Here is a 27,466-nt window from a genome sequence, read left to right on the forward strand (position 1 = left end):
CTTGTTCTTTCCATTTACTTATGGTAACACAGTCCAAAAATTTGCTTTATTACCAAATGCAAATAATTAGTATTTTTCTGGTAAGCTTTATAATCACAGAATTCACACTCTTGGGGGTCACGGGCTCAAGAGCAAACAGTCCTAACGATACAAATATCTAGGTGCAGAAATGATTTTATATCAAATTAAATAAAAACATAGAGTCAATTCTACTATAATGCCACATATGCCTTCTTAAAAATCACCACACTGCATAAAATCATGCAATAAAAATCACAAGGCTTATGGGAAAATTGGGGTTGGGGCACAACATTAAAAACCCTGTCAGTGACACATTGGAAAGAAAAAAGATAGGAACCTGATAAAAATGGCAGAACAGTTTTTACACATGTTAAATGGGTAAGTAATACATAAAACCAGCTGCCATCAAGCCAACTCCGACTCATGGCAATCTCGTGTGTTAGAGTAGAGCTGTGCTCTATGGGGTTTCCAGTGGCTGATTTTCCAGACATAGTTGGCCAGGCCTTTCTTTCGAGGTGCCTTTCGGCGGACTCAAACCTCCAACCTTTCAGTTAGCAGCCATGCACGTTAACCATGTGCACCACCTAGGAACTCCTAAACCTGCTGCCTTCAATTTGATTCTGACTCACAGCAACCCTACAGGACAGAGTAAAACTGCCCCATGGGGTTCCTAAGGAGTGGCTGGTAGATTCAAACTGCTGACATTTTGGTCACTGGCTGAGCTCTTAACCACTGCATCACCAGGGCTCTTAGTAATACATAAATACTACAATATGGCACTTTATCTTGAAAAACACCTGAAGTTTGCTTATGGAAATGGGCACTGGATGAGTTACAGTTTGTGAGTTATTATGAAGTGGTAGAAGGAGGATTACCACAGTGTAGTTTTCTGCATTCACCTAATGTTTCTTCCTGATGAAATCACACATAAACAAATGTGAAATTCCTATAATGCTCAAATTGTTCCCTATCATGGGTTGAATTGTGTCCTCCCAAAATATGTGTCAACTTGGTTAGGCCATGATTCCCAGTATGGTGTGGTTGTCCTCCATTTTGCGATTGTAATGTCATGTTACAGAGGATTATGGTGGGATTGTAACACCCTTACTAAGGTCACATCACTGATCCAAAGTAAAGGGAGTTTCCCTGCGGTGTGGCCTGTACCCCATTTTATCTTACAAGAGATAAAAGTAAAGGTAAGCGAGCAAAGACGGGGTACTTCATATCACCAAGAAAGCAGTGCTGGGAGCAGAGCATGTCATTTGGACCCCGGGGTTCCTGGACAGAGAAGATCCTAGTCCAAGGGAAGATTGATGACAAGGACCTTCCTCCAGAGCTGACAGAGAAAGCCTTCCCCTGGAGCTGATATGCCTTGAATTAGGACTTTTAGGCTACTTTACTGTGAGGAAATAAATTTCTCTTTGTTAAAGCCATCCACTTATGGTATTTCTGTTATAGCAGCACTGGATGACTAAGAATTTGGTACCGAGAGAGTGGGGTACTGCTCTAACAGATACCTAAAATGTAGAAGCAGTTTTGAAGCTATGAATGGATTGAGGACCAGCAGTGGCAGAAGCAGGAGACCAGCACGAAACAACACTGGAGCTGACCTACAGAGTGAGAGAGCCTTTGCGCAGGCTTCCTGGTGGAGTGGGGTGCCTCTGGGGACGTTATCGGTGGAACTAGGCTCACCGACCCATGAAGCAAGAGAGTTGAGTGCCTTCTGACCAAAGTTTACTAGTGGAGTGGGGCACCTCCAGGCACTTATTGGTGGAGCTACAGAGCTTTGGAACACTTCCCCCAGCAGGGCAGATGGGGGCATGAGGCCCAAGGGGCCGAGAGGCCAAGGAATCAAAAAGTAGAAGCTGAAGAGACAAAGAACACAGGAAGCTGAGCTGCCTCAGTCTCAAAAGTATGGCCTATACTTCTGGGGTTTCAAAGGGTGAAGCCATGGTCTCTGGTGTTTCTAAGGGTGGAGTCGCCACTCAGGTGGACTAGGAGAATGGTGTGCCTAAAGCTGAAGGAAGAGACTTGCTGTCCCAGTGGGCCTAGAAGGAAGAGCTGAAGCCCAGAAACGAGGGGCCTCCACTCAGTCTGGAGGACAGGACTATTGTGTAAACGGTCTCAGAGAACACAGGATTATTTCCAAAGCCTTGAGCGCTAATGAAATGTGTTCTGCTGACTGGCTTGGTGCCTGTTATGCCTTCTTTCCCTCCAATTTCTCCCACTTATAATGGAAATGTCTAGCCTGTTCTGCCACTGTACTTTGGAAGCAAATAACTTGTATTCTAGATTTCACAGGTGAAGGGGGATTTTTGGATTTTGGACTTGGAGGTGATTTAATACTTTTGCTATTAGATGATGGGGTGGATGTGTCTCACATGTAGCAAGGATATGAATTTTTGGGGGCCAAAGGGTGGAGTATCATGGATTGAATTGTGTCCTCCCAAAATATGTATCAACTTGGTTAGGCCATGATTCCCAGTGTTGTGTGGTTGTCCTCTGTTTTGTGACTGTAATTTTATGTTAAAGAGAATTAGGGTGGGATTGTAACACCCTTACTAAGGTCACACCCCTGATCTTTTTATCTTATAAAAGAGAAGCAAGCGGGGGAGGGGGGACCTCATACCACCAAGAAGGCAGTGCCAGGAGCAGAGTGTGTCCTTTGGACCCGGGGTTCCTGTGTGGAGAAACTCCTAGTCCAGGGGAAGAGTGATGACAGTGACCTTCCTCCAGAGCCAACAGAGAGAGAAAGCCTTCTTCTAGAGTTGATGCCTTGAATTTAGACTTTTAGCCTACTTTACTGTGAGAAAATAAATTTCTCTTTGTTAAAGCCATCTACTTATGATATTTCTGTTCTAGCAGCACTAGATGACTAAGATATTCACTAATGTTTTACTCAAGTTGGAACAAATTTTCATTTTCAAAACAAGCCATATAACAGAACTGACTGTACCTATTATCTACACAAGAGTATACAATTTCAATATGGTAAGAAAATGAAATGTTTGTAGTTTTAAAGTAAAACATATTAATAACCTGTCTTTCATATTTCCTATGAAAATTCATAAGCAAACATATAATAAATATACTTTTATTCTCCATGACTTTTTGAAGCTCCCAGTAAAAAAAAAAACCCAGTGTCGTTGAGTCGATTCCGACTCATAGCGACCCTATGGGACAGAGTAGAACTTCCCCTCAGAGTTTCCAAGGAGCGCCTGGCAGATTTGAACTGCCGACCCTTTGGTTAGCAGCCGTAGCACTTAATCACTACGCCACGAGGGTTTCCATTTTTGAAGCTACGTAGTAAAAATGAAATCTAAAATGTGAAGGTAAGGTTAATGCAAGAGTCAAGTCTGAACCTTAAAATCAAAGCTAGAAAAAAAGAATCACTTTTCACCCTATCTATATACCCTTTTCATTGCTGAGATATCAAAAAGAATCCTCTGAATTTTATCAGATTTGATCAAGGAGTTCAGAGTTATTTAAATCAAACGCAGAGGTTTTTATTTTCATTCAACATTATGGAAAAATGAAGCCTAGCCTATTACAACCAGGTATATTCTGGAATAGATCGCCCTAAAAAAAAAAATTAGACAATATCTTTAACATTTTATTTTAATTCTTTTTGACTTCAGCTCATAATTAGTTTATCTATTCACATTTGATATCTGCACAGGCCTCAATATACAGATTAATTACATAAATGAAAAGTCTCTAACACAACAAACTTACATACAAATTTAGTACCTAGGTCCCTGGGTGGAGCAAATGGTTTGCGTTCGCCTACTAACCAACAGGCTGGCAGTTTGAACCTATCCAGTGGCACTGCAAAAGAAAGGCCTGGCAATCTGCTTTCATAAAGATTGCAGCCAAGGAAACCCTATGGAGCAGTTCTACTCCAACACATGGGGTTGTCATAACTCGGAATCAACTCAACAACAACTGGTTTAACCAGTTTTAGACCCAAAATATTCAACAATCACATTTAACTCACTGTTTCATCAAACCATTTTCCTACTGTTGCCTCAAAACCTTTGCTAGAGCTAGATTATTACAATGTATGACAGCACTGTATGATGTCACTATAAGACAGTTTATTTATCAAGTTAATATTTTTCTTTCAGGTTCTTTCTTCTGGTTCAGTGAGCTGGTTAATGTATAAAACCAAAAAAGAAAAAACCAAACCTATTGCCATCAAGTCAATTCCGACTCATAGCGACGCTGTAGGACAGAGTAGAACTGCCCCATGGGTTTTTCAAGGAGTGGGTGGTGGATTTGAACTGCCAACCTTTTTGGTTAGCAGCTGAACTCTTAACTACTGTACCACGAGGGCTCCATAGGTCTAATAATATGGTTTCAATTTTTTCAAGTTCATGGCCGCAGTACAGTCTTATGCCACAGCAGCCATCTAAACAAATGCTCTCAGCTACAAGTTGGTATGGAGTGTCACCATCTCCACTTCAAAATTAACTCCAAATGGATGCATATTCAGGTGGTTAGTCAACCTGTATTTGTTTAAGGAACAGAGCATTTTAAAGTTACATTTACGACCCTTTATTTTTTCCTTCTGCTTCATGAACAAATTTCTCAACATGAAAGCTTAAAAATTAATGCTATGTCTTGGCATTTATGATAGTGTATATACACTATCATTTCAACAGAGTTCTATATCGAAAGAGATTTCCAGGTGTGTTATTTTAGGGTAGCCCACAGAAATAGTGGCTTTTTTAAAGTGAATTCTCATCATAGAGAATCACTTACCGGAAACACTTTCTCCGGCACTAGTTTTATAACAATGATTCTGGATAACAAAATCATCTATGTGTTGGTGTGAGGAGTTGAGCTGAGCCGTGGATTAGATCTATTGTCCTGCCCAAAAGTTGTCACCTATTTTGTATTTTTCAGCCCTCTTCCATTTCAAATAGCAAAAACTAATTTAGCTAAATCCCTAAACCACCTACAAAACTAAAGCACACATAAAGATCTAGGAGATATAAGAGGGAAGACTGATTTTGTCTCCCACTGATTCCAAACTAATTTATTTTCTTCGAAACTCAATACAGAAAGGCTACGTCACATTCTGCCTCTACCCCATGTCTTACTCTTTGAGACCATGATCTCTAATTACACACTCATCAGTAATACCAAAACCAAACACATCACTGTCGAGTCGATTCCGACTCATAGTGACCCTATAGGTACTGCCCCGTAGGGTCCAAGGCTGTAAATCTTCACCGAAGCAGACTACCATATCTTTCTCCCACAGAGCATCTGGTGGGTTTGAAATGCTGACCTTTCAGTTAGCAGCTGAGTGTTTAACCACTGAGTGATCAGGGCTCCTTTCATCGGTAATACAAAAACTCGCTGTCATCAAGTTGATTCCAACTCATAGTGACCCTATAGGATGGAGCAGAACTGCCCCCTAGGGTTTCCAAGGAGTGGCTGGTGGATTCAAACTGCTGACCTTATTTGCTTAGCAGCTGAGCTCTTTACCACTGCACTAGCAATAAAGAAACTCCTCAGGATGGAATTTCTTAACTCATATTCTGTTAAATATTCACCCAAATAATTCATTATTGAGGCCCAAAAGTATAGTAAGACTTATCTGCTCATACCATCTCATCTCAACTGCTTTTCCACAAAGAGGGAAAAATATCCTGAGTGTACTCCCATCGTTACAAAAAGCATCCAAATGCTTCTTTAGTAGCCTGCGAGGAAAAAAAAAAAAATTGTCTGCATGGTGATAAGCACTTCTCTTGCATGATCTCACTTAATATTTCAACAGCCTTAAGGAGTAGAACATTAATTATTACAATTTCCAGTTGAAAGATGAAGAAACAGGAAAGTTAAGTAACTTATAAAGTCATACAGCCAGCAACTGGAAAAGGGATGCAACCCAAGGCTTTTCTGATCAGTAAAAAAAAAAAAAAAAATATATATATATATATGTATATCCCCCCTTGGTTGATGATACATTTTGAAAATTCTTTATTAATTCCCCAAATGTATACTTTTTGGGGGATGTGTGAGGAGGAGACCGCAGGACCCATGAGTTTTTCAACATTTACTTTAAGGTAAATTTTCTATAACGTGTAAGGGCTCAGAAGTAGCTCTGAAGAGTTTTAACTCTTGTAGTTAATTCCTTCTGTAGAGACATGGCTCTTCTAATGCCACACACATGAGAGAGAGGACCCCTATAACGGGGTTCTGGTATGCCCCAACTAATAGTGTCTAAATGTCATAATTATGTCCCCTGGGAAGTTAGGGGCCTGCTTGGAACCAGGAAAGTCTGTAAGGACACTCAGCACTGGCCCCATGATTTATTGTTGCTGCTACAAAGACTACTGCTATTTATATTGCTCAACACCCTAGCTCAATTATCATTTTCTCTCAACTTCTCTTCTTCCATCGCACAGATACCATTTAACATTTGAACCTACGCTATCGGGAAGCAAAGCCAGAACATCACCACTTTTCAGTTTAAGGGACAATACTCCGCATAAGTGTTGCTTGAGCATCTGCCATATGTATAAACATGTATGAATCTGAGATGCCAGCAATTGTAAGTTACACTATTATTTATACACAGTAGAAAGAGAAGCACTGTCAATATAACTAAGACACGACTCTGATTTCAGAGGTGCTAAAATGTGTGTGTGGAGGGGGTAGAAGTATGCGCATCTTAAAATCAGTCAAATAATATTTCTATTTCCAAAGTCAGTTTTTGATAGAGCATTTTTTTGTTATAAACCAAAGAGTTCTTACCGATGTCCTTCTTCTTGATGAAATGAAATATTGTGTTTCACCCACTTTTCTTGCCATTCTTCCAGAGACAATACTTGATTTTTTTGTATCTCAGTAACAGGGTACTCTTTAGTTTCAAGTGAAGTTCCTCTATCATTCATAGTTTCGTAGACACCTTTGTCTCTCAAGCGGATGCCACCAATGCCTAAATGAAAAATATTTCAATGTCGTCATTTAAGGGCGCTGCAATTCTATTGATGACTAAATGTAAACAGCAACAGCCTATCCTTAGCAGTATGCTTTTAAAAATATTTCAACATCCAAGGAAAAGCCACAGAAACACTTATTTTTCAGCGAGTCTGATGGGAAAGGTGACCTTATTTTACACATTAGGAAATATCTTTAAATAAACTGCATTTTATCTTATGTTAAAGTAGAGGAGTTAAAGTTAAAAAAAAAAAAAATCAAACCCGTTGCCACTGAGTCCATTTGGACTCATAGCAACCCTATAGGACAAAGTAGAACTGCCCCATAGGGTTTCCAAGGAGCACCTGGTGGATTCAAACTGCTGACATTTTGTTAGCAGCCGTAGCTCTTAACCCCTATGCCACCAGGGTTTCCAAAGGTAAGGACAAAAAAAATAACCAGGCACTCCACAGTGTATAACTTTTGTAAGCTTAAAATTTTTTTCTTTCAGCTCACGTAATCTCCGATTTTTAAATTTCTTTTAAATTTTTAGCTTTTATCAGTGTTATAATACACACAGTTTAAAGAGTCAATTCGTTCGACAAGGTTTGCTATGAAACCAGCAGTCTCCATTCCCAATGAGAGGCAACTATCTTTACTTCTTTTAGGTGAAACTGGAAATCTATTTCTGTATCTCAAAATAGAATGCTTGCTTTGCATCTTCTTGCCTTTTTATTTCTAGGTAGCATAGAGGTCCCTAGGTGGTGCAAATGGTTTGCCCTCAACTACTAAAGGTTGGCAGTTCAAACCCACCCAGTGGCACTGTGGAAGAAAGGGCCGGTGATCGGCCACCATTAATTACAGCCAAGAAAATCCTATGGAGCAGTTCTACTCTGCAACATCTGGGGTCACCATGAGTCAGAATTAACTTGATGGCATCAGGTTTGAGTTTCATTTGGTATATACAAGGTAAGCATTTAGCGTGCACACACACACACACACACACACACACACACACACCACCCTTCCCATTGTTCTTATCCTTCCAATATAGTTAGAACATACTTTTGATTAGATAGTATTTGGGGTGCACTTTATTATGACTTGGTAAATGCTATTGACAGGTGAACCATGTAGTAAGCTACAGTGACTTTTCCTTTTCTATGTAACTTCTTTCTGCCTGAAGTTAACAACTGTCTTGTTTTTTCATTTATTTAGCTGCCTCTGTACTTATCAGTGGAGCCCTGGTGATGCAGTGGTTAAGAGCTACGGCTGCTAACCAAAAGGTCGGCAGTGCAAATCCACCAGCCGCTCCTCGGAAACCCTCTGGGGCAGGTTCTACTTTGTCCTATAGGGTCGCTATGACTCAGAATCGACTTGGCGGCAATGGTTCTTTTGTGGGGGGTACTTATCACTAATCCAACTCTAAGCTCTGCCAATTTTCTAACTCTCCTATAAATATATTTTTGATCCTTCAGTCACCACATATTCTATCAAGGCCATCTTCTAGAAGACAGTTCTGCTGAAGTCTTCTGACCTTGCTGCTCTCTATTGTTGGTGGACAGCTAGCATCCTGGTATCTCTCTTGATCATCACCCTGGGGATTTCCTGCTTCTCCTTTGCCAGATCTCATGTTTCATTTATCCTGTGTGTTCCCTTTTCTTTGGTTTCCACTTTCATTTTGGCGAAGCAAACACTAGCCACTTCTTGAGAAAGGATGTATGGGAGAAAAATTTTTTGCAGCTTCGTATATAAGAAAATGTCATTCTACTATTCTTTATCCTTGATTTAAGAAGACTGGTGCTGCAGCGGTTAAGCACTCGGCTGCTAAACAAAAGGTTGGCAGTCTGAACCCACCAGCTGTTCCATGGGAGAAATATGTGGCAGTCTGCTTCCGTAAAGATTTATAGCTTTGGGAACCCTATGGGGCAGTTCTGTTCTGCCCTATAGGGTTGCTATGAGTTAGAATCGACTCAATGGCAACGGGTTCGATTTTTGGTTTGATCCTTGATTTACAGTTTTGCTGGGTATAGAATTCTTTGTTAAAAACTATTTTCTCTCACAATTTTGAAGAATTGCTCCATTGTCTCCTAGCTTCCAAAGTTACTGCTTAAGCCTAAAGACATTCTGATCCTGCTATGTTCTATGTGACCTTTTTCCCCCCTCTCTGGAAGCTTTTCTTTGTCCCTAGTTATTGCAATTTCATGATTCCATGCTTTATTTTGGGTCATTTTCTTCCACAAGGAAGGGTTATTTTAATCTAGAAGCTCATGTCCTTCAATTCTTGAAAAATTTCTTGAATTTTTAGTTGATAATTTACATTCCTCTTTTTGGACCTCCTGAACTGGTGGCGTAAATTTCTCATATTTAATCTATTTCCATCTCTTCCCGTTTGTCCTACTTTCTGAGAGACCACCTTAATTTTATTTTTCTGTTGTTGTGTGGAATCAATTCTGACTCATAGTGACCCTATAACAACTCCAAAAGGACAGAGTAGAACTGCCCCATAGGGCTCCCAGGCTATAATCTTTATGGCAGCAGATTGCCAGGTATTTTTGTCCCAGAGTGGCTGGTTGGTTTGAGTCACTGACCTTTTGGTTTGTAGCCAAGTGCTTTAACTATTGTGCCACCAGGGATCATTTTTATTTTTCTACCATTCTATTTTCCCTTTTCTGCTATAAAGTCTTTTCTTTTCAGGAGCGTCTGTTCATTCTTTGATGTTCTCTTTTTATGTTATTCTGCTCTTATTAAATATTTTCTTATTCATGTGTATAGTCTTTTACTTCAAGCTGCTTTTTCTGTTGGTTTGTTTTGGCCTCTATCTTTCAAATTAGAGGCTTTCCTCAAATGTCTAGCCATTCTTGTTATCTGCTCCTATTTAATTAAGAGTAGCTATCAAAAAGTTCTTTAGAAGTTTAAATGTATAGATGGTATCATGGATTGAATCATGTCCCCCAAAAATGTCTGTGACCTTGGCTAGGCCATGATTCCCAATATTGTGTTATTGCCTACCATTTTGTCATTGGATGTGATTTTCCTGTGTGTTGTAAATCCTATCTCTACGACGACGTTGATGAGGTGAGGTTAATGGCAGTTATGTCAACGAGGCAAGACTCAATCCACAAGATTAGATTGTGTCTTAAGTCAATCTCTTTTGAGATATAAAAGAGAGAATCAATAAGAGAGACAGGGGACCTTATACCACCAAGAAACCAGAGCCAGGAGAACAGCGCATCCTTTGGACCCAGGCTTCCTGCACTGAGAAGATCCTCGACGGGGGAAGATGGATGACAAGGACCTTCCCCCAAAGCTGACGGAGAGAGAAAGCCTTTCCTTTTCCCCTGGACCTGGAGCCCTGAATTCAGACTTCTAGTTTCCTGGACTGTGAGAGAATAAATTTCTCTTTGTTAAAGCCATCCACTTGTGGTATTTCTGTTAGAGCAGCACTAGACAAGACAGATGGGGATTATAGACTGTAAGCTTCACTGTAGGATGATGTGAGTGGAGTTCATTTGGAAACCTAGATGTCATTATCTTTATTTTTCTTTGGACTGGTCAGACTTTACATAGAAAGATTAAGTCACTGGCGCCACTGTTCTATATCTACAAAAGAAAAGCAGAGAAGTAGGGGAGGACCTGAGCATTTAATTTACCTATCATTAACTTTTTCAGTGTGGTACTCCTCCCCTAAAAGTCCCTGGGTGGTGCAAACAGTTAAGACCCAAGCTACTAACTTTGGCAGTTCAAAGCCACCCAGACGTGCCTCAGAAGAAAGTCCTGGTGATCTGCTTCTGAAAGGTCATGGCTTGAAAACTCTATGGAGCTGTTCTACTCAAGCAGCAAGAGGGAAAGGAAAAGGAACTCCTACCCCCAACTGTGCATTCTATCTTTCTAGCCTAAACCAAAAACAACGAAAAACCAAACTTGTTGCCATTGAGTTGATTCCAACTCAGTGACCCTTCTCTAGAGACTCTGTTTTACCCTCTCCAGGGAATAAGCCCCCATAGGTCAGCTGGTACAGGGAGGGGCAAGCACCCGGCAGCAAGGAATTGAAAAAGATACGTGTAGATTTAGCCTTTTCTGAACTTGGAATTTCAAGCAATTCTAGTTTCAACCACACACTTCTACCTCCCAGAAGTACTCACTACTGCTAAATTTTGAGGCTTTCGGGGTTTCTATAATGCAAAGGGAAACCCAGGTACCATAGCGTGGTTAAGTGCTACGACTGCTAACCAAAAGGTCAGCAATTCGAATCCACCAGGCACTCCTTGGGAACTCTAAGGGGCAGTTCTACTCTCCTGTAGGGTCCCTATGAGTCAGAATCCACTCCAGGCCAATGGGTTTGTACTGCAAATGGAAGTTCCCAGAAATGGTTAAGGACTGGAAAGCCACCAGTTTTTATAATGCAAATAAGGTTGCTCACTAGCTTTCCCCAACACTGGCTCAGAATTCAGCTCTCTAGAATCCAATAAACCCCTTTACCCCTTGACTATTTGCCTTCTAGCTTTTATTGCTTTTGTCTCCTCTTCTGCCCCCTATTCCTAGTAGTTCATGTCTTTAAAAAAATCCTGTTATTGAAACAGCCTGGTACTGGTACAACAACAGGCACATAGACCAATGGAACAGAATTGAGAACCCAGATATAAATCCATCCACATATGAGCAGCTGATACTTGACAAAGGCCCAGTGTCAGTTAATTGGGGAAAAGATAGTCTTTTAAACAAATGGTGCTGGCATAACTGGATATCCATTTGCAAAAAAATGAAACAGGACCCATACCTCACACCATGCACAAAAACTAACTCCAAGTGGATCAAAGACCTAAACATAAAGACTAAAACGATTAAGATCATGGAAGAAAAAATAGGGACAACCTTAGGAGCCCTAATACAAGGCTTAAACAGAATACAAAACATTACCAAAAATGATGAAGAGAAACCAGCAACTGGGAGCTCCTAAAAATCAAACACCTATGCTCACCTAAAGACTTCACCAAAAGAGTAAAAAGACCACCTACAGATTGGGAAAGAATTTTCAGCTATGACATCTCCAACCAGTGCCTGATCTCTAAAATCCATATCATTCTGTCAAAACTCAGCCACAAAAAGACAAACAATCCAATCAAGAAGTGGGCAAAGGATATGAACACACATTTCACTAAAGAAGATATTCAGGCAGCTAACAGATACATGAGAAAATGCTCTCGATCATTAGCCATTAGAGAAATGCAAATTAAAACTACAATGAGATTCCATCTCACTCCAACACGGCTGGCATTAATCCAAAAAACACAAAATAATAAATGTTGGAGAGGCTGCGGAGAGATTGGAACTCTTATAAACTGCTGGTGGGAATGTAAAATGGTATAACCACTTTGGAAATCTATCTGGCGTTTTCTTAAAAAGTTAGAAATAGAACGACCGTACAACCCAGAAATCCCACTCCTCAGAATATACCCCAGAGAAATAAGAGCCTTTACACGAACAGATATATGCACACCCATGTTTATTGCAGCTCTGTTTACAATAGCAAAAAGCTGGAAGCAACCAAGGTGTCCATCAATAGATGAATGGCTAAATAAATTGTGGTATATTCACACAATGGAATACTACGCATCGATAAAGAACAGTGACGAATCTGTGAAACATTTCATAACATGGAGGAACCTGGAAGGCATTATGCTGAGTGAAATTAGTCAGAGGCAAAAGGACAAATATTGTATAAGACCACTATTATAAGATCTTGAGAAATAGTATAAACTGAGAAGAATACACACTTTTGTGGTTATGGCGGGGGGAGGGAGGGAGAGTGGGAGAGGGTTATTTACTGATTAGTTAGTAGATAACTACTTTAGGTGAAGGGAAGGACAATACTCAATACACGGAAGATCAGCTCAACTGGACTGGACCAAAAGCAAAGAAGTTTCCGGGATAAACTGAATGCTTCAAAGGTCTGCGGAGCAAGGGCAGGGGTTTGGGGACTATGGCTTAAGGGGACTTCTAAGTCAATTGGCAAAATAATTCTATTATGAAAACATTCTGCATCCCACTTTGAAATGTGGCCTCTGGGGTCTTAAATGCTAACAAGCGGCCATCTAAGATGCATCAATTGGTCTCAACCCACCTGGATCAAAGGAGAATGAAGAACACCAAGGTCACACGATAACTATGAGCCCAAGAAACAGAAAGGGCCACATGAACCAGAGACTTACATCATCCTGAGACCAGAAGAACTAGTTGGTGCCCGGCCACAACTGATGACTGCCCTGACAGGGAGCACAACAGAGAACCCCTGAGGGAGCAGATCAGTGGGATGCAGACCCCAAATTCTCACAAAAAGACCGTAGTTAATGGTCTAACTGAGACTAGAGGAATCCTGGCGGTCACGGTTCCCAAACCTTCTGTTGGCCCAGGACAGAAACCATTTCTGAAGACAACTTATCAGACATGGAAGGGACTGGACAGTGGGTAGGAGACAGATGCTGATGAAGAGTGAGCTATTTGTATCAGGTGGACACTTGAGACTGTGTTGGCATCTCCTGTCTGGAGGGGGGATCGGAGGATACAAAGAGTTGGAAGCTGGCAAAATTGTCACGAAAGGAAAGATTGGAAGGGCTGACTCATTAGGGGGAGAGCAAGTGGGAGTATGGAGTAAGGTGTATATAAGCTTATATGTGACAGACTGACTTGATTTGTAAACGTTCACTTGAAGCTCAATAAAAATTATTAAAAAAAAATCCTGTTATTGTTGTTTTGGTGGGGTTTCAGGAGGAACAAAAGCAGATGCATGGCTTCTTATCCTATCTCTACTCCACAAGTTCGTATTTTCAAATAATTTTCTTATAGCTTCTTTTTTGCATGGAAACAAAGAGAATTGAGGGGGAAAAACAAAAACCTACAAACATAACTGCTAATGTATCCTAATGAATGAGAAAAATGCTTGTTCTTTCAATGTCAACTTTGTAATATCAAGGACAACACACCACCATACTTCTAACATTCCCTTTAAATCATTAGTGAAAGTAATTTTGTTCAGATTATACAACTAAAAACCAAGCCGGCTGCAGTCCAGTTGATCTGACTCATGGCGACCCCATGTGTTGCAGAGTAGAACTGCTCCATAGGGTTTTCCTGGCTGTAATCTTTAAGAAGCCCTGGTGGCACGGTGTTTAAGTGCTTGTCTGCTAATGAACAGGTCCTTCGTTCAAACCTACCAGCTACTCCATGAGAGAAAGATGTGACAGTCTCCTTTCGTAAATATTACAGACTTGGAAACCCTATGGAGCAGTTCTGCTAAGGTGGCTATGAGTCAAAATTGACATGATGACAATGAGAAACTTTATGGAAGCAGATCACCAGGCCTTTCTTGCAAGGTACTGCTGGGCGTGTTCAAACCACCAACCTTTAGGTTAGTAAAAAACAAACAAAACCATTCCCGTTGAGTTGATTCCGGCTCACAGCAACCCTATATGACAGGGTAGGACTGCCCCATAGGGTTTCCAAGGAGCAGCTGGTGGATTTGAACTCCTTTTGGTTAGCAGCTGTAGTTCTTAACCACTGTGCCACCAGGGCTCCTTAGGTTAGTGGTCCAGCTTAAAGTATTTGTATCACCCAGGGACTCCTTTGCATCTAGGATGCTATTATTGGTGGAATCGACTAGATGGCACTGAGTTTTGCTGGGTTTATTACTGGTGGGTCTAGAACAAAAAAAAAAAAAAAAAGAAACCCACTGCAATTGAGTTGATTGCTGACCTTTCGGCTAGCAGCCAAGTGCTTTAACCACGGTACCACCGGGCTCCTTGGGGGATCTAGAATTAATGATTTATCCATGAGAATAGAAAACATCATATAAAAACATGTATTTCAAGAAAAATCCCCCTTTATTGTAAAAATTGGCCTCAATTTCCTTAGGATTTAAGGATAAGGTGGCTCCATCAGAAATAGGAACATGAATTCATTTATCTCAGCAATATTTGTTAACAAATGGCTTTTCTAAGTTCCTGATGGAAACCCTGGTGGCATAGTGGTTAAGAGCCATAGCTGCTAACCAAAAGGTCAGTAGTTCCAACCCGCCAGGCACTCTTTGGAAACTGTATGGGGCAGTTCTACTCTGTTCCATAGGGTCGCTATGAGTCAGAGTTGAGTCAACGGCAACCAGTACCGGTAAGTTCCTGAGGTGACTAAGCTTTCTGAAAAGTCAAGGGTAAGTATCTGATTGTATTGGGCACAGAAAACTTTCGCAGTTTTCCCATCTCCATTTTCAGCCAGAACTTCTGGGACGTGAACTTGAACCTTCATAAAGCAATGCTCTCTCTCTCTCTTTTTTTTTTTTTTAACAAACAAGTATACAGTGCTTTACCATTTACAGATCTTTCACATACATTCTCATTTGACCCTCAAAACAACCCTGTGACGTAGGCAGCACAGATAATTCTTCTCATTTAATGGCAGAGGAAAGTGACTCTCAGAGTGATTCACTGATATTCCCACATTTCTACAGTCAGTAAATGGTTCGTACTAGTATCAGTCTTTGGCCTACAATTTCAGCACCCCCCTCATACTTGTCCTGCCTACTTCACAGGGAGAGTGAAGACAAAATGAATTCAAGGCTAGAAAAATCCTCAGAGGAAAAAAAAGCACTATATAATTATAGACACAAACTATAATCTCCCAGGATATATGGCTCATTCCCTCTCTCATCCCAGCTCAGGCACGAACCTAGAATTTTCTATTGCCTCTGTTCTGTGCTCACTAAGCAATTTTCATAAGGGCAAGGAACAGTGAACAATCACGGTAGCTCCTGTTATAGCAAATTGAAAAATCATCAGCACAAGAAGACCAGTGTGCAACTAGGTCCTACAGAAGTATGCAGCAAAGCAAGGCGACATTATAAGATAGGGCATGACTGCATAGAAGCGAAACGTGGTGGCAGAGTTCAAACTGGCACACCCAGTTATCTAAGGCAAAAAAAAAAAAAACAAAAAACCATGCCTTCGAGTTGACTCTGACTCATAGCCACCCTACAGGACAGAGCAGAACTGCCCCGTAGGGTTTCCAAGGAGTGGCTGGTGGATTCAAACTATCAACCTTTTGGTTAGCTGCCTGAGCTCTTAACCACTGTGCCACCTGGGCACCCAACTAAGGCAAAGTGGTGGCAAAGAAGAGTTATAAAGCAATTCTCTACTTAGAACAAGGAAAAAGTCAAGCGTAACCTTTATTATAGAGGCAGGACAACCTGGAATGTCCTCTCTCATAAACTTCACTTGTTCTGAGGCGAGGGCGGCGAACAGCAATCCTCAGGGAGCAAAATTAAATTTCAGACCCCTGAACCCAGATGTGTCCTCCAAAACACCTTGTCCATGCATCTCTGAGTTTTTTGCTTTGACATAGCCTCCAGTAAGGGATAGATTAAATTAGCAGAGTACCTCACGGTAAAACAAAAAAGCTAAACGTGTTGCTGTCAATTCCGACTCAGACTGACCCTATAGGACAGAGTAGAACTGCCCCATAGGGTTTCCAAGGCTGTAATCTTTACGGAAGACTGCTGCATCTTTCATAGAGCGGGCAGTGGGTTCAAACTTTTCGGTTAGCAGCCGAGCGCTTTAACCACTGCGCCACCAGAGCTCCTAAATCATAAGCATCGTCAAATATAACTTAATCATTTTTAGCTGTTCCAATAGCTTCTCAACTTGTTCCACATCGCTTTCTGCAGAAATAAAAAAAGTTTCCTTCTGTAACAAGATTAAAGTTCAAATCCTAAGAATAAAGAAAGGCAAGTCTCCCAACAACGCCTATTCAAACACGGAAACAGCAGATGCGCTAGGACAGTAGCCCAAGTATTCAGATTATTCCTGTCCTCTCGCCCACCTTTTTTTTTTTTTTTTTTAATATTTCTGCTTTAGTTTTATTTTTAAATTTTGTTAAACTGACATATAACTTATCTAAACGGACAAATTTTAAGAGTTATGGATTAGTGAATAAACATTCACGAAGTTATACGTAAACATATACGGATACATTGGAGTATAACCGCTATCCAGAACAAGGGCAAGACAGACTATAACAGCACTCCCCCTCCCCACACCCCGTGAGCTAGCACTCTGCCAGGTACTTCGCTTTTCCTAAAAATCATTAACACACAACAATGCTCTAAAAAAAAAAAAGGTCCTTCACTGCACCGGTCATTACTGTCCTTCCCGCTGCTGCCCCCTTAACACCAACCATTTCAGGGCACGGACTGCTGAGCTGTTCACGCTTGTTAGGATGCCCAGTCCGGGGAATCTCATCACCGGCTCACACACTTCTGAGCAAATCATCCCACTTCACACCCGCACTCTCTCTGCGTCCTGGGGAGCGTACCTTGTCCGCTGCTCGCTGCCTTTGCCGCTACTTCTGTCTTTACAGCTGCAGCCGCGAAGGCTGGCCCCCGGAGCCGGGACTCTGCACCCAGACTTCTCGCGGTGCCCCGCCTGACACCCCGCCCCAGGCCCCAGCTCGGCCCCGCCCCCGGCGCACAGACCCCGCCCCCTCCCCGGGCTCCCGAGTTTGCGCAGCGGCGGAAATGGCCAGGGCGTGGCGACAGCCGCGGCGAAGGCGAAGGCGGGGACCCTACGCCTCCCTGGTCCCGGCGGCTCCTCCCACCCCGGGTCACGCCGTGACAGGGGCGGAAGCGGCGGCGGCGGCAGCGGCGGCGGAGCCGGGGCTGCGGCTCGAGGCGCGGATCCTGCCGTTCCGTGCGCGCGAGGCGCGACCCCAGAGAAGCGCCCACAGCCGGGGGCGGTGCGCACGTTCTCGCCGGCGCTCTCAGGTGGGGGGCGCGCGGCTTCGGGGGCAGCCGTGGGGGCGGTGGCGGGTTTTGGGTGACACTGCAGCACAAAGCAGCCTGGCTGGGGTGCAAGCGCTCCTTCTCCCCTGTGCAGCGCCCCTCGCCGGGTGAGAGGTGGGTGGGTGTCCCCGAGCCTGATCCCATCCCCCCCTTTTGGATGGGTTGGGGTTCGTGGTGGGAATCCCTGAGGAAGGGGGAATCCCACGCTGTGGTTTTGAGGCGACGGGGTCCCCCGATTCGACGCTCTGTGGATCTCTCCTCACTCCCTACAATGTTTCTTTCCCGTACAGCGGTGCTTTCTGCCCGAGACGCCTTGCACCTCTTCAGCTCAAAGGTGAGCCCCGGGGACTGTTGCTTCTCTGACTTCGGAGAAGAGACTAGACAGCGTTTCGGGGAAGCGAGGTGGCTGTAGCTGGCACAGGGAGCGTTGGGGCTCTCTCCTGGGATTTGCCAAGCTCTGTCACTTGGTCTCGTGCGGGGGGGGGGTGTTTCCTCTGGGCGGGGGGAGGGGGGCATGGTCCGGCACTAGAAACTCCCTGACTCGTTCTTCCCAGCCAGTAGCGTGGCGGCGAGGAGCACTCTCAGCCTTGCAGGTGGTGTAGTAATTCTCCGGTACCAGCCACCATGCGTTGAGACATCGTAGGCATTGCCAGGTTACTTGGGCAACTCCTCCAGGATTGTGGACTGAAAGGGGGGAGGGGTTGCTGGATTTCGGTGGCTGTTAAGCAACAGCCTGGCAGCTGGCAGGTGAAAGAAGGAAGTGACAGGCCCAGCTGTAGAAAGTTGGGGTTCAGTGATCTGGAGCCCAGCCAAATAGAGGCCCAGCCTTCTCTTGGGTAAGCATACAGGACTCCATCGAAGCGAGGGACCCCTCAAGTTGGGAGATCCTCCAAGCCCGACATACACACACAACTCAAGGCTTTTACCTGTTTTTTTTTTTAATCTGTTGTTTTAGGGCGAGAAAGGTGGCAGGAGGGAAGGTTTGTTCAAGAGGTACATGAGAAAATTGTCATCAATAATTAGGTGTCTTCCGAGCATAAGAGAGTAGTGAGATGCTAATGCTTATTACCCAAAGGGAAATTCCCATTTCTGCTGCGTCTGAAGAAGTTTCTAGTAGTTTGTGCTATTTGTAGATTTCTCCTGACTCCACTTTAAACTTCTGTTCCAACCTGGAGTCTTTTTATTCATGTTTTTATGAATTCCTGTGATTTTTTTTTTTTTTTGTTCGTTTCTTTTCTTTTTGAATGAACCATTTTGGAAAAAAAAGTCCTGAGGATTATTAAAATTGAAATCCCGATATTGATATATCCACTAATGTATTTACCAAAGACAAAGCCCCCTTCCTTTCTTTTCTTGCTTTAAAGGAAAAACAGACTATGAATTTTAAATTGGGAAGAAATGTGCTTATGAAACTATATTGGACATGACACAAATTGATTATATTTAAGGTTAGGTGTGTTTATTGATTTGAAGAATCAGGTTGGGCATGACACAAATTGGTTATATTTAAAGCTAGGTGTGTTTATTAATTAGTACAGTAATTTGTTTTAATGATACTTTGGCTGGTATTTCCAAAATTATATTTAAAAATACAATAGCTTTAGCCCTTCCAACTTAAATTTTTTTTTCTTTAAAATTCAAGAACCCAGCAACAGTGAAAATACAGAAATTACAGTAAGTGCCAAAAAAGATTGGGAATGTATAACCCTTAATTGTATAATTAAAGTTGAAAATGTAACTGCCTTAAAAATCTTCAATCACATTTTCCCTAGGCAGCGCAAATTTAATAATGGCTTTTACAGTTAATGTATTCATTTCTTCTTTAACCATATCTTGAACTATATTATTAATTATTCCATCAAATACGTGTTTTCCAGTATACCTGCTGCTGTCGTCAAGTTTATTCTGACTCATAACAACCCTGTATAACAGAGTAGAATTGCCCCATAGGGTTTCCAAGGAGCGGCTGGTGGATTCAAACTGCCGACCTTTTGGTTAGTAGCTGAGCTCTTAACCACTGTGTCACCAGGGCTCCTTCCAGTCTATAGTAGGATAAAATGATGAAATTTCCAGAAACTTTCCTCTTTTTTGGGAATGCGTGCATTCCTAGGTGACAGGGTTAAATGTTGTGTGAACATAGGCTGAAACCTACATTGAACTTCAAATATTTTTCTGCAATATGTAAATATACTGTATTTGTTGTTCATTTTATGAATAATATGGGCTATATATTTTATATAAAAAGATTTGTTAAACCGAACAGTCTTTATTCTGCATTTTGAAAATAAAAACGGGATTCGGAAAGTTGTCTTTGGGCATAGCAATTATAGGTAGATTCTCAATAGTGCTTTTAACAGTATTTGGCCTTTAACCAGCAGTATAATGGATGCTGTGTGAGCTCATTGGTGACTTATTTAATATTTAAAGAGCTGTAATGTATTTCAGAATATGTAGGGTTTATATGTTTACAGGAAACCCTGGTGGCATAGTGGTTAAGTGCTACGGCTGCTAACCAAAAGGTCGGCAGTTCGAATCTGCCAGGCGCTCCTTGGAAACTCTATGGGGCAGTTCTACTCTGTCCTATAGGGTTGCTATGAGTTGGAATCGACTCGACGGCGGTGGGTTTTTATTAACAAAATAGTGCCTCTAAAAAAGTGAACATGAGTCGTTGATGTCAAGATTTCTTAAAGTCGATGTAGATGGCAAATGGAAAATTTTCCCACGTGATGGGAAGCAACGTAAACTGAAGTATTTTTCCTGGGATAATCCATGAAAAATAATCTTTTGAAGGTTAGTACAACTCACAAATCTGAACCGATAGAATTACAAGCCCCTCAAAGCTTTTCTCCAGGATTAAGACTATCTGTGCAGAATTTAAAGGAGCCTGGTGGTACAGTGGTTAAGTGCTTGGCCGCTAACAGAACCCACCCAGCTGCTCAGGGGGAGGAAGATGTGGCAGTCTGTTTCCTTGAACATTAGAGCCTTAAACTCTCTATGGGGCAGTTCTGCTCTGTCCTGTAGGGTTGCTGTGAGTTGGAATCAGCTCAAGCACAGGTATGTGGAATTTATACTTAGGATATATCACTTTTCTACTTTTAAATTCCTTTTTCATAGGATGTAGTATTTCTCATTCTCTCGTTTTGTGTTTGTGTGTAGAGGCATGTACCGTGGATCAGGGAGGGAGAGAAATGATAATGGTAGAACTGATCTGTTACTGAGCGTAGTGGTTTAATTCTCACCTTTAATGCAGGGGAGGGATTTCTAGCCAGTCTACCTCAAGTGCAGCCACCACTTGTCTGAGTGAAAGCTTGTGTGTTGCGATGATGCCAAACAGGTTTCAGCGGAGCTTCCAGACTAAGACAGACTAGGGAAAAAGGCCTGGTGACAATCAGCCAGTGAAAACCCTATGGATCACAAGAGTTGTTTCGTTCCATAGTGCATGGGGTTGCCATGGGTTAGGCACTGACTCAGCGGCAGCTAACAACAACAACTTAATGCTGAGCATTTTTCATTCCTTATCTAATTTAATGGAATAAATACTAATTTGATAGTGCTTAATCTTTCATGGTTACTCTGCAGTATTTCTCTTGTTGACTTCTGTTGATGTTTGTTTAGCCATGCTTTTATGAGGGTAGTTTGAAAACTCATAAATTTTTTCTGATAGAAGAGATGAGTACCTCCATCTAACCCAAAGTCCTGTAATCGGTTGTAATGAGACAGCATCCCTGAAGTATATTTATTGGCTTTTACTAAAAAGAAATGAATGAATTTTCTTGTAAAATGTAAAAGGTCAAAATTTAAGGACTGCTTAAAAAAAAAAAAAAGATGAAGAGGACCATAACAGACACAAAACTAGACATTTTTGCTTATTAATTTTTAAGCCGTAGTGTGATTTATTGCTTATCAGCATGGTGTGGTTCTCATTTTTTAATTTTAAACGTGCATTCTACTGATGGATAACACTTATTGAGTACTTACAGTACGTCAGGCCTGATACTGAATGCTTTAACTAGGTTATCTTATTTAATTCTCACCAATGTTATGGTACATTCTTAACTACACTCATTTTACAGATGATAACACTGAGGCTTAGTTGCTTGAAAGTGGTGACTGCATACTCAGGCTTTCTAACTGCGGAGCATACACTCCTACCTACTGAACTACACAGTAACTGCTTGAGAGTGTTGAAAGTATTTTAAAAAAGAAAAATTGCCATTGAGTCAATTCCTACTCATGGCGACCTCACGCATGTCAGAGTAGAATCGTGCTCTGTAGATTTTTCAGTGACTTATTTTTCAGAAGTAGATCACCAGGTCCTTTTTTTGTTTTTTTTTACTCAGATTGCCAACCTTTTGCCTAGCAGCTGAGCACATTAACTGCACCACCCAGGGACTCCATTGAAAGTATTAGCAGATGCTAATTTTTTTTTTTTTTTTAATTTAATAGTTTGGTTTTTTTTTTTTTTTTGCAGATTTTCCGATACAATGGCAACTCCAAGGGGAAGAACAAAAAAAAAGGCATCTTTTGACCAGTCCTCCGATAACCTTCCTTTGAGGAGCTCCGGTAGGCAGGTATTATTTATTTGTTCATCCGATGCATCATGGCTAAGCACGCAGTAACTAGGATTGCAGCTGAAGAATTAGAGAGGAAAGCTCCAGGTTCCAAGGAACGTGTGGTCTGGTGGGGAAATTCACCCCAGTCACCATACAGTGTGATAAAGTGACAGAATATAGAAAAAAGTAGCATCTCTGGCAGTAAAAAAAAAGGGAGCTGCAAATACAAAAGCATAGAATATGAATCAGCATGGAGTGTTTAGAGAATTGTAGCTCAGTGGTGGCTTCCGGGATATGAGACTGAGGCCAGATCATGGTTGACTCGGATGGATGTCATTCACTGGAATTTGGACTTTAAAGTGCAATTTGCTAGGTGCTGTTGGAGGGTTACTTTGTGCCATCTTTTTTTTTTTTTTTTTTATTGTGCTTTAGGTGAAAGTTTACAGGTCAAGTTAATTTCTCGTTCAAAAATTTATACACATATTGTTTTGTGACATTGATTGCAGCCCCCACAATGTGACAGCATCCTCCCCCCTTTCCATCCTGGGGTTCCCTGTGTCCGTTCGTCCCATTCCTGTCCCTTCCTGCCTTCTGATCCTGCTTTTGGACAGGAGCTGCCCATTTGGTCTTGTATATCTGATTGGACTAAGAGGCACATTCCTCACATGTAAAATTTTTTGTTTTATAGTCCTGTCTAATTTTTTGTATGCTTTTTTTTTTTAAGCATAATTTGAATGATATAGTTCTATTTGTGGGAATTTTTAGTTTTTTTTTCCCCCAGAATACTGAGAGGATGTATCTGGTCCACTTAAAGAAAGTAAATCTTAGTAAGAGAGTGACTTTTGTTGATTTTGATGCTTGTAACCTTTTCTTAAGAAAGGCTCACAGGAATTTTATTCTCTGCTGAGATACCTGTAGTTAGAGCGCTAGTCCTAGGTTTTTTTTTTGTTGTTTTTTTTAGCGAATTAGTAAATTGTTGGCACAGTGCAGCCTCAAGGAAATTGCTGTGTGTGAGCCCTAATGCACTGCCAGGATGTTGTTGAAATTCACATTTAGAATTCCTCCTAACATCCAGGTGATTTCGGTAGCACACCTTCCACCACCTTCACCCTGGCCGTTCTGGTGAAATCTTAACCTCAGCTGGTTCTTCCCCAGGCGAAGAAGAAAGCAACGGAGACGACAGATGAGGATGAAGACGGTGGGTCAGAGAAGAAGTACAGGAAATGTGAAAAGGCTGGCTGCACCGCAGCGTGTCCTGTGTGCTTTGCAAGTGCTTCTGAAAGGTCTGTGTAGATGGTGTGTCTTGGCTTCCCGTTCCTGCCCTTGAGAGTGTTCTTTGTGGAAACAAAAAGACATCGTCAAAGATAGTTTTCCTAAAGATACATATAGATACTGTAAGTCATCTGATAATAGAGACATTACTTGAACAGTCTGTGCCCCCCATACACTCCCATACCCTCTCTGTGTTGTGCCTAGCCTCATGGGAGAGACCACATCCATATCAGCTCTGCTCAGTGGCCAACACAATGTCCTAAATCTGTCCAAGGGTAGCTGCACCTCTCCTGGGGTTGAGGGTAGAGGGGGTGTGGGGTGGTAACAGTAGAAAGAACCCATGAACTCCCTGTGGAGACCAATCAGTGTTTCCTTTTCTCCGTGCTTTTTCTCTCCCTCATCTAACGTGGCTTCTCTTCTGATAATACATATGCAGGTCTCACCAAAACAACATAGGTGACTGCAGTCTTGCCATTTTTGGGGGGATGACACAAGTATGACCCATTTACTCCCGAAGGAAAATCTTCACTTAAGGCTTAAGATTCAATACAGCTTAGGAAACAAAGCCTGTGGATGTTTTAAACTCAAAATGGTGGTGGTACTAGTGTTCATAGTAGCATTTTTTTTTTTAACTGTATTATTGGCTGTTTGACAGGCTAGATATGTCATAAAAGAAATATTGCCCACTTAATGGTCAGATTTCAGCTGGCAAGATTCATTGACTATTCAATATTGGGCCATATGTTGTTACTATAGACACCACACTTCATTCCTTTCCACATGTGTGCCATAGAGACCACACTTCTCTCCTTCACACATGTGTGGCATGGCAGTGAGAGCTGGTAGTATCTGTTGTTTCTTTTTATAAAGCCCTGTCATTGCTACAGGGAGTCTGTGTAAGCCCCAGGCCCTCTGATGTGCAGCTAGGCTTAGGGACCACTGATCTGAGTCCCTGTGTATCACCAGGTACTATTACGTGTCAGCTGTCCACTCCATTCCCCTGTTATTAGCTCCTGGTTATTAAGATTCTAAGTGGAGATAATGCAAATGAGCTTACAGGAAGTGCATGGTAAATATTAAAAAAAAAGAGAGAGATGAAGTATTTGTTCATTACCAAAGCTGCATACTGTTATTATTTTCAGATGTGCCAAGAACGGCTACACCTCCCGGTGGTATCACCTCTCCTGTGGGGAGCATTTCTGTAATGAATGCTTTGACCATTACTACAGAAGGTTTGTTTGCTGCTTCAGGTTTTGGTGCTAGAGGGGGCGGCGGCGGCGGCGGCAGTGGAGAGGACCAGATAGTCAAGGCTTAGCCCCTGGGCTTACTGAATTAATTAAATGTTTCAGTCATTCTTGTAATGACTGTAACTTTGACCAGCCTTTGATGCTGCAGTTTGGATGTGTGTGTGCTTATACATGCTCGAGAAAATGCCTGTCACGAGACAGATATTCTCCTTAATCTGCAAATTCTGATAATTCTAGGAGGTGCTTGGCTATTCTCTGATAATACATAGGAGGCTGGATGCAAAGATTTGGGGGAAGGATGCTGAGGACTAGAAATTGCACTAGACAGATAGCCAGCCAGAGGTGGCCCTTTTTCCTAGTTTTATATACTAAAATTGATAGGAGTTTACCCATCCTGACAGTCTGTTTTATGGGTTGTTGTAGCAACATTTTCCTTCTCCTCTGATATGGCTGGAGTCCCTGAGTGATGCAAACAGCTAACGTGCTCAGCTGCTAGTCGAAAGGTTGGAGGTTCGAATCCATCCGGAGGTGCCTCAGAAGAAAGGCCTGGTGATCTGCTGAAAGATCACACCATTGAAAACCTTGTGGAGTGCAGTTCTATTCTGAAACGGGGTCACCATGAGTCAGAATTCTTAATGGTTTTACAATATGGCCAGATACATCCTTTACGTAAGATTTACTAACCGGCCTTCTATTTTGAAAACCCGATAAATCTTATAACTTGATATATTTATTGTTTTTCAGTCATAAGGATGGCTATGACAAATATACTACGTGGAAAAAAATATGGACTAGAAATGGCAAAACTGAACCTAGTCCCAAAGCTTTCATGGCAGACCAACAACTCCCCTACTGGGTAAGAAAGGGGATGCTTTGTTGCTTCTTTAAAGCATTTGTGGAGTTCAAAGCAAGAAGAGTACGTGAAAATACTGACTTTTTAAAAAATCTTTCTTTTATTACACTTAGTGTTCCTTCTGTGATTGTTCAACCAAATCGTGTTTTTTATTTTTACAGACAGCTTTTAGATAACTTAGCGTAGTATAAAGAAGACACTAAAGACTCACTACCGTTGGTGATAACCATTGTTAACCTTGATACATGTCCTTTGAATCTTTTTTTCTATTCGTGTTTTTATTGTGTGTATTTAAACACAATTTCATGCTTTCAATACAAATCCTAATTAGATTTAAAATCATATTTTGGCTCTAATTTTTTTGGTGACTTTTTTTAAAAAACTAACTTTAGGTTATCATTTTTTTACATCTTGTTTATGCATTTGTTCACTGGTGGACATTTAGGTTGTTTCCACCTTTTGGTTATTTTGAATAATACTGGTATGAATATTCATGTGCACGTATTTGTTTGCATACCTGTTTTCAGTTCTTTTGGTACATACCTGGTAGTGGAATTGGGGGTTATATTGCCTTTGTATGTTTAACTTTTTGAAGAACGACCAAATTGTTTTCCACAGCAGCTGTGCCATTTTGCATTCCGAGCAACGATGGATGAGGGTTCCAGTTTCTCTACATACTCACCCACAGTTACTATTTTCTGTTGTTGTTTTTTTTTTTTTAATTCTAGCCATTCTAGTGGGTGTGAAGTGGCATCTCACTGTGTCTCATTGTGGTTTTGATTTGCATTTCCCTGATGAGTAATGATGTTGAGCATCTTTTCATGTGCTTGTTGGCCATTTGTATATCTTCTTTGGAAAATGCCTATTCAAGTCCTTTCCCAAGCTGTTAATTGGGTTGTCTTTTTAGTGTTGAGTCATAAGAGTTCTGTATATTTTCTGGGTTCTAGACCCTCATTAGAATAAGATTTGCAAGTATTTTCTCCCATTCTGTAGGTTGTGTTTTCAGTTTCTTGAGAGTGTTCTTTGATGTATAAAAGTTTCGAATTTTGTTGGTCTAGTTTATCTATTTTTTGTCTTTTGTTGCTTGTGCTTTTTTTTTTTTTCCTATCTCCTTTTTTAAGTAATATTGAGTTTTTGATGAAAGTTTACTCAGCAAGTTTGGCTCCCGTTTGACAATTTCCACACAAATTGTTCAGTGACATTAGTTACATTTATCATGATGTGTCAACATTCTCTTTAAATGTGTTCTTTTTTTTCCCTTTCCAGTACTCTAGCTTCCCGCTGCTTTACTTTCTCATCTTTACTTTTGAGAAATCGTTGACCTTTTAGGTTCATGCTAATGGTTTTTAAGTAGGGCACCAATCTTATGGGTTATACCCTTTGTTTTGTGTGCCATTCCGCTGTTTCACTAAAAGGTGATCTCAGAGGACAGGCTCGGTTCTAGGTTTAAAGAGTGTTTCAGGGCAATAGCCTCAGAGAGTCCTCTGTTCTCTACTCTTCCAACTTGTCTGGCCTTTTTTTTTTTAAATAAGAATTTGAGTTCTGCTCCATGTTTTTCTCCCATTCTATCCGTGACCAGCTATTGTTGCCCCTAGTTTTTTTGGTATCAAGGTAGATGAGGTTGTGTTGCTTGTGTTTTTGGTGTCTTATCTTAGAATTCATCCCCAAATTGGAGGTCATGGAGATTTATGCCTCTGTGTCCTTCTAAGATTTTATAGTTTTAGCTCTTAGATTTTTACATCTTTGATGCATTTTAAGTTAA

At 41.4% G+C, this 27,466-nt stretch overlaps 2 protein-coding genes across 10 annotated transcripts in view; one reads left to right on the plus strand and one right to left on the minus strand.

Moving 5' to 3' along the window:
- TPMT (thiopurine S-methyltransferase) overlaps positions 1–17,427 on the minus strand; it is a 42,361-nt gene extending 24,934 nt beyond the window's left edge. For 2 of the 4 annotated variants that reach the window (XM_023555772.2, XM_003416455.4), the window contains exons 1-3: positions 17,314–17,427; positions 6,790–6,973; positions 5,640–5,732 (exon numbers count right to left, since the gene is read on the minus strand). In XM_023555772.2, coding sequence (XP_023411540.1) covers positions 5,640–5,732; positions 6,790–6,929 — 233 coding nt within the window. In that variant the 5' untranslated portion in view covers positions 6,930–6,973; positions 17,314–17,427. The other 2 variants (XM_023555771.2, XM_064281155.1) reach the window with 2 other exon arrangements.
- Positions 17,428–17,640: 213 nt separating this feature from the next.
- The window catches only part of KDM1B (lysine demethylase 1B), a 58,489-nt gene continuing 48,663 nt past the window's right edge, over positions 17,641–27,466 (plus strand). For 3 of the 6 annotated variants that reach the window (XM_023555767.2, XM_064281171.1, XM_064281192.1), the window contains exons 1-6: positions 17,641–17,761; positions 18,070–18,113; positions 22,251–22,350; positions 23,488–23,615; positions 24,747–24,836; positions 25,596–25,707. In XM_023555767.2, the coding sequence (XP_023411535.2) occupies positions 22,264–22,350; positions 23,488–23,615; positions 24,747–24,836; positions 25,596–25,707 (417 nt within the window). In that variant the 5' untranslated portion in view covers positions 17,641–17,761; positions 18,070–18,113; positions 22,251–22,263. Of the gene's footprint in view, positions 17,762–18,069; positions 18,114–22,250; positions 22,351–23,487; positions 23,616–24,746; positions 24,837–25,274; positions 25,708–27,466 lie in introns of those variants that run through there. The other 3 variants (XM_003416453.4, XM_023555768.2, XM_064281183.1) reach the window with 2 other exon arrangements.

This window comes from Loxodonta africana, chromosome 1 (assembly GCF_030014295.1).
Source record: "Loxodonta africana isolate mLoxAfr1 chromosome 1, mLoxAfr1.hap2, whole genome shotgun sequence".
Classification (NCBI taxonomy): Eukaryota; Metazoa; Chordata; class Mammalia; order Proboscidea; family Elephantidae; genus Loxodonta; species Loxodonta africana.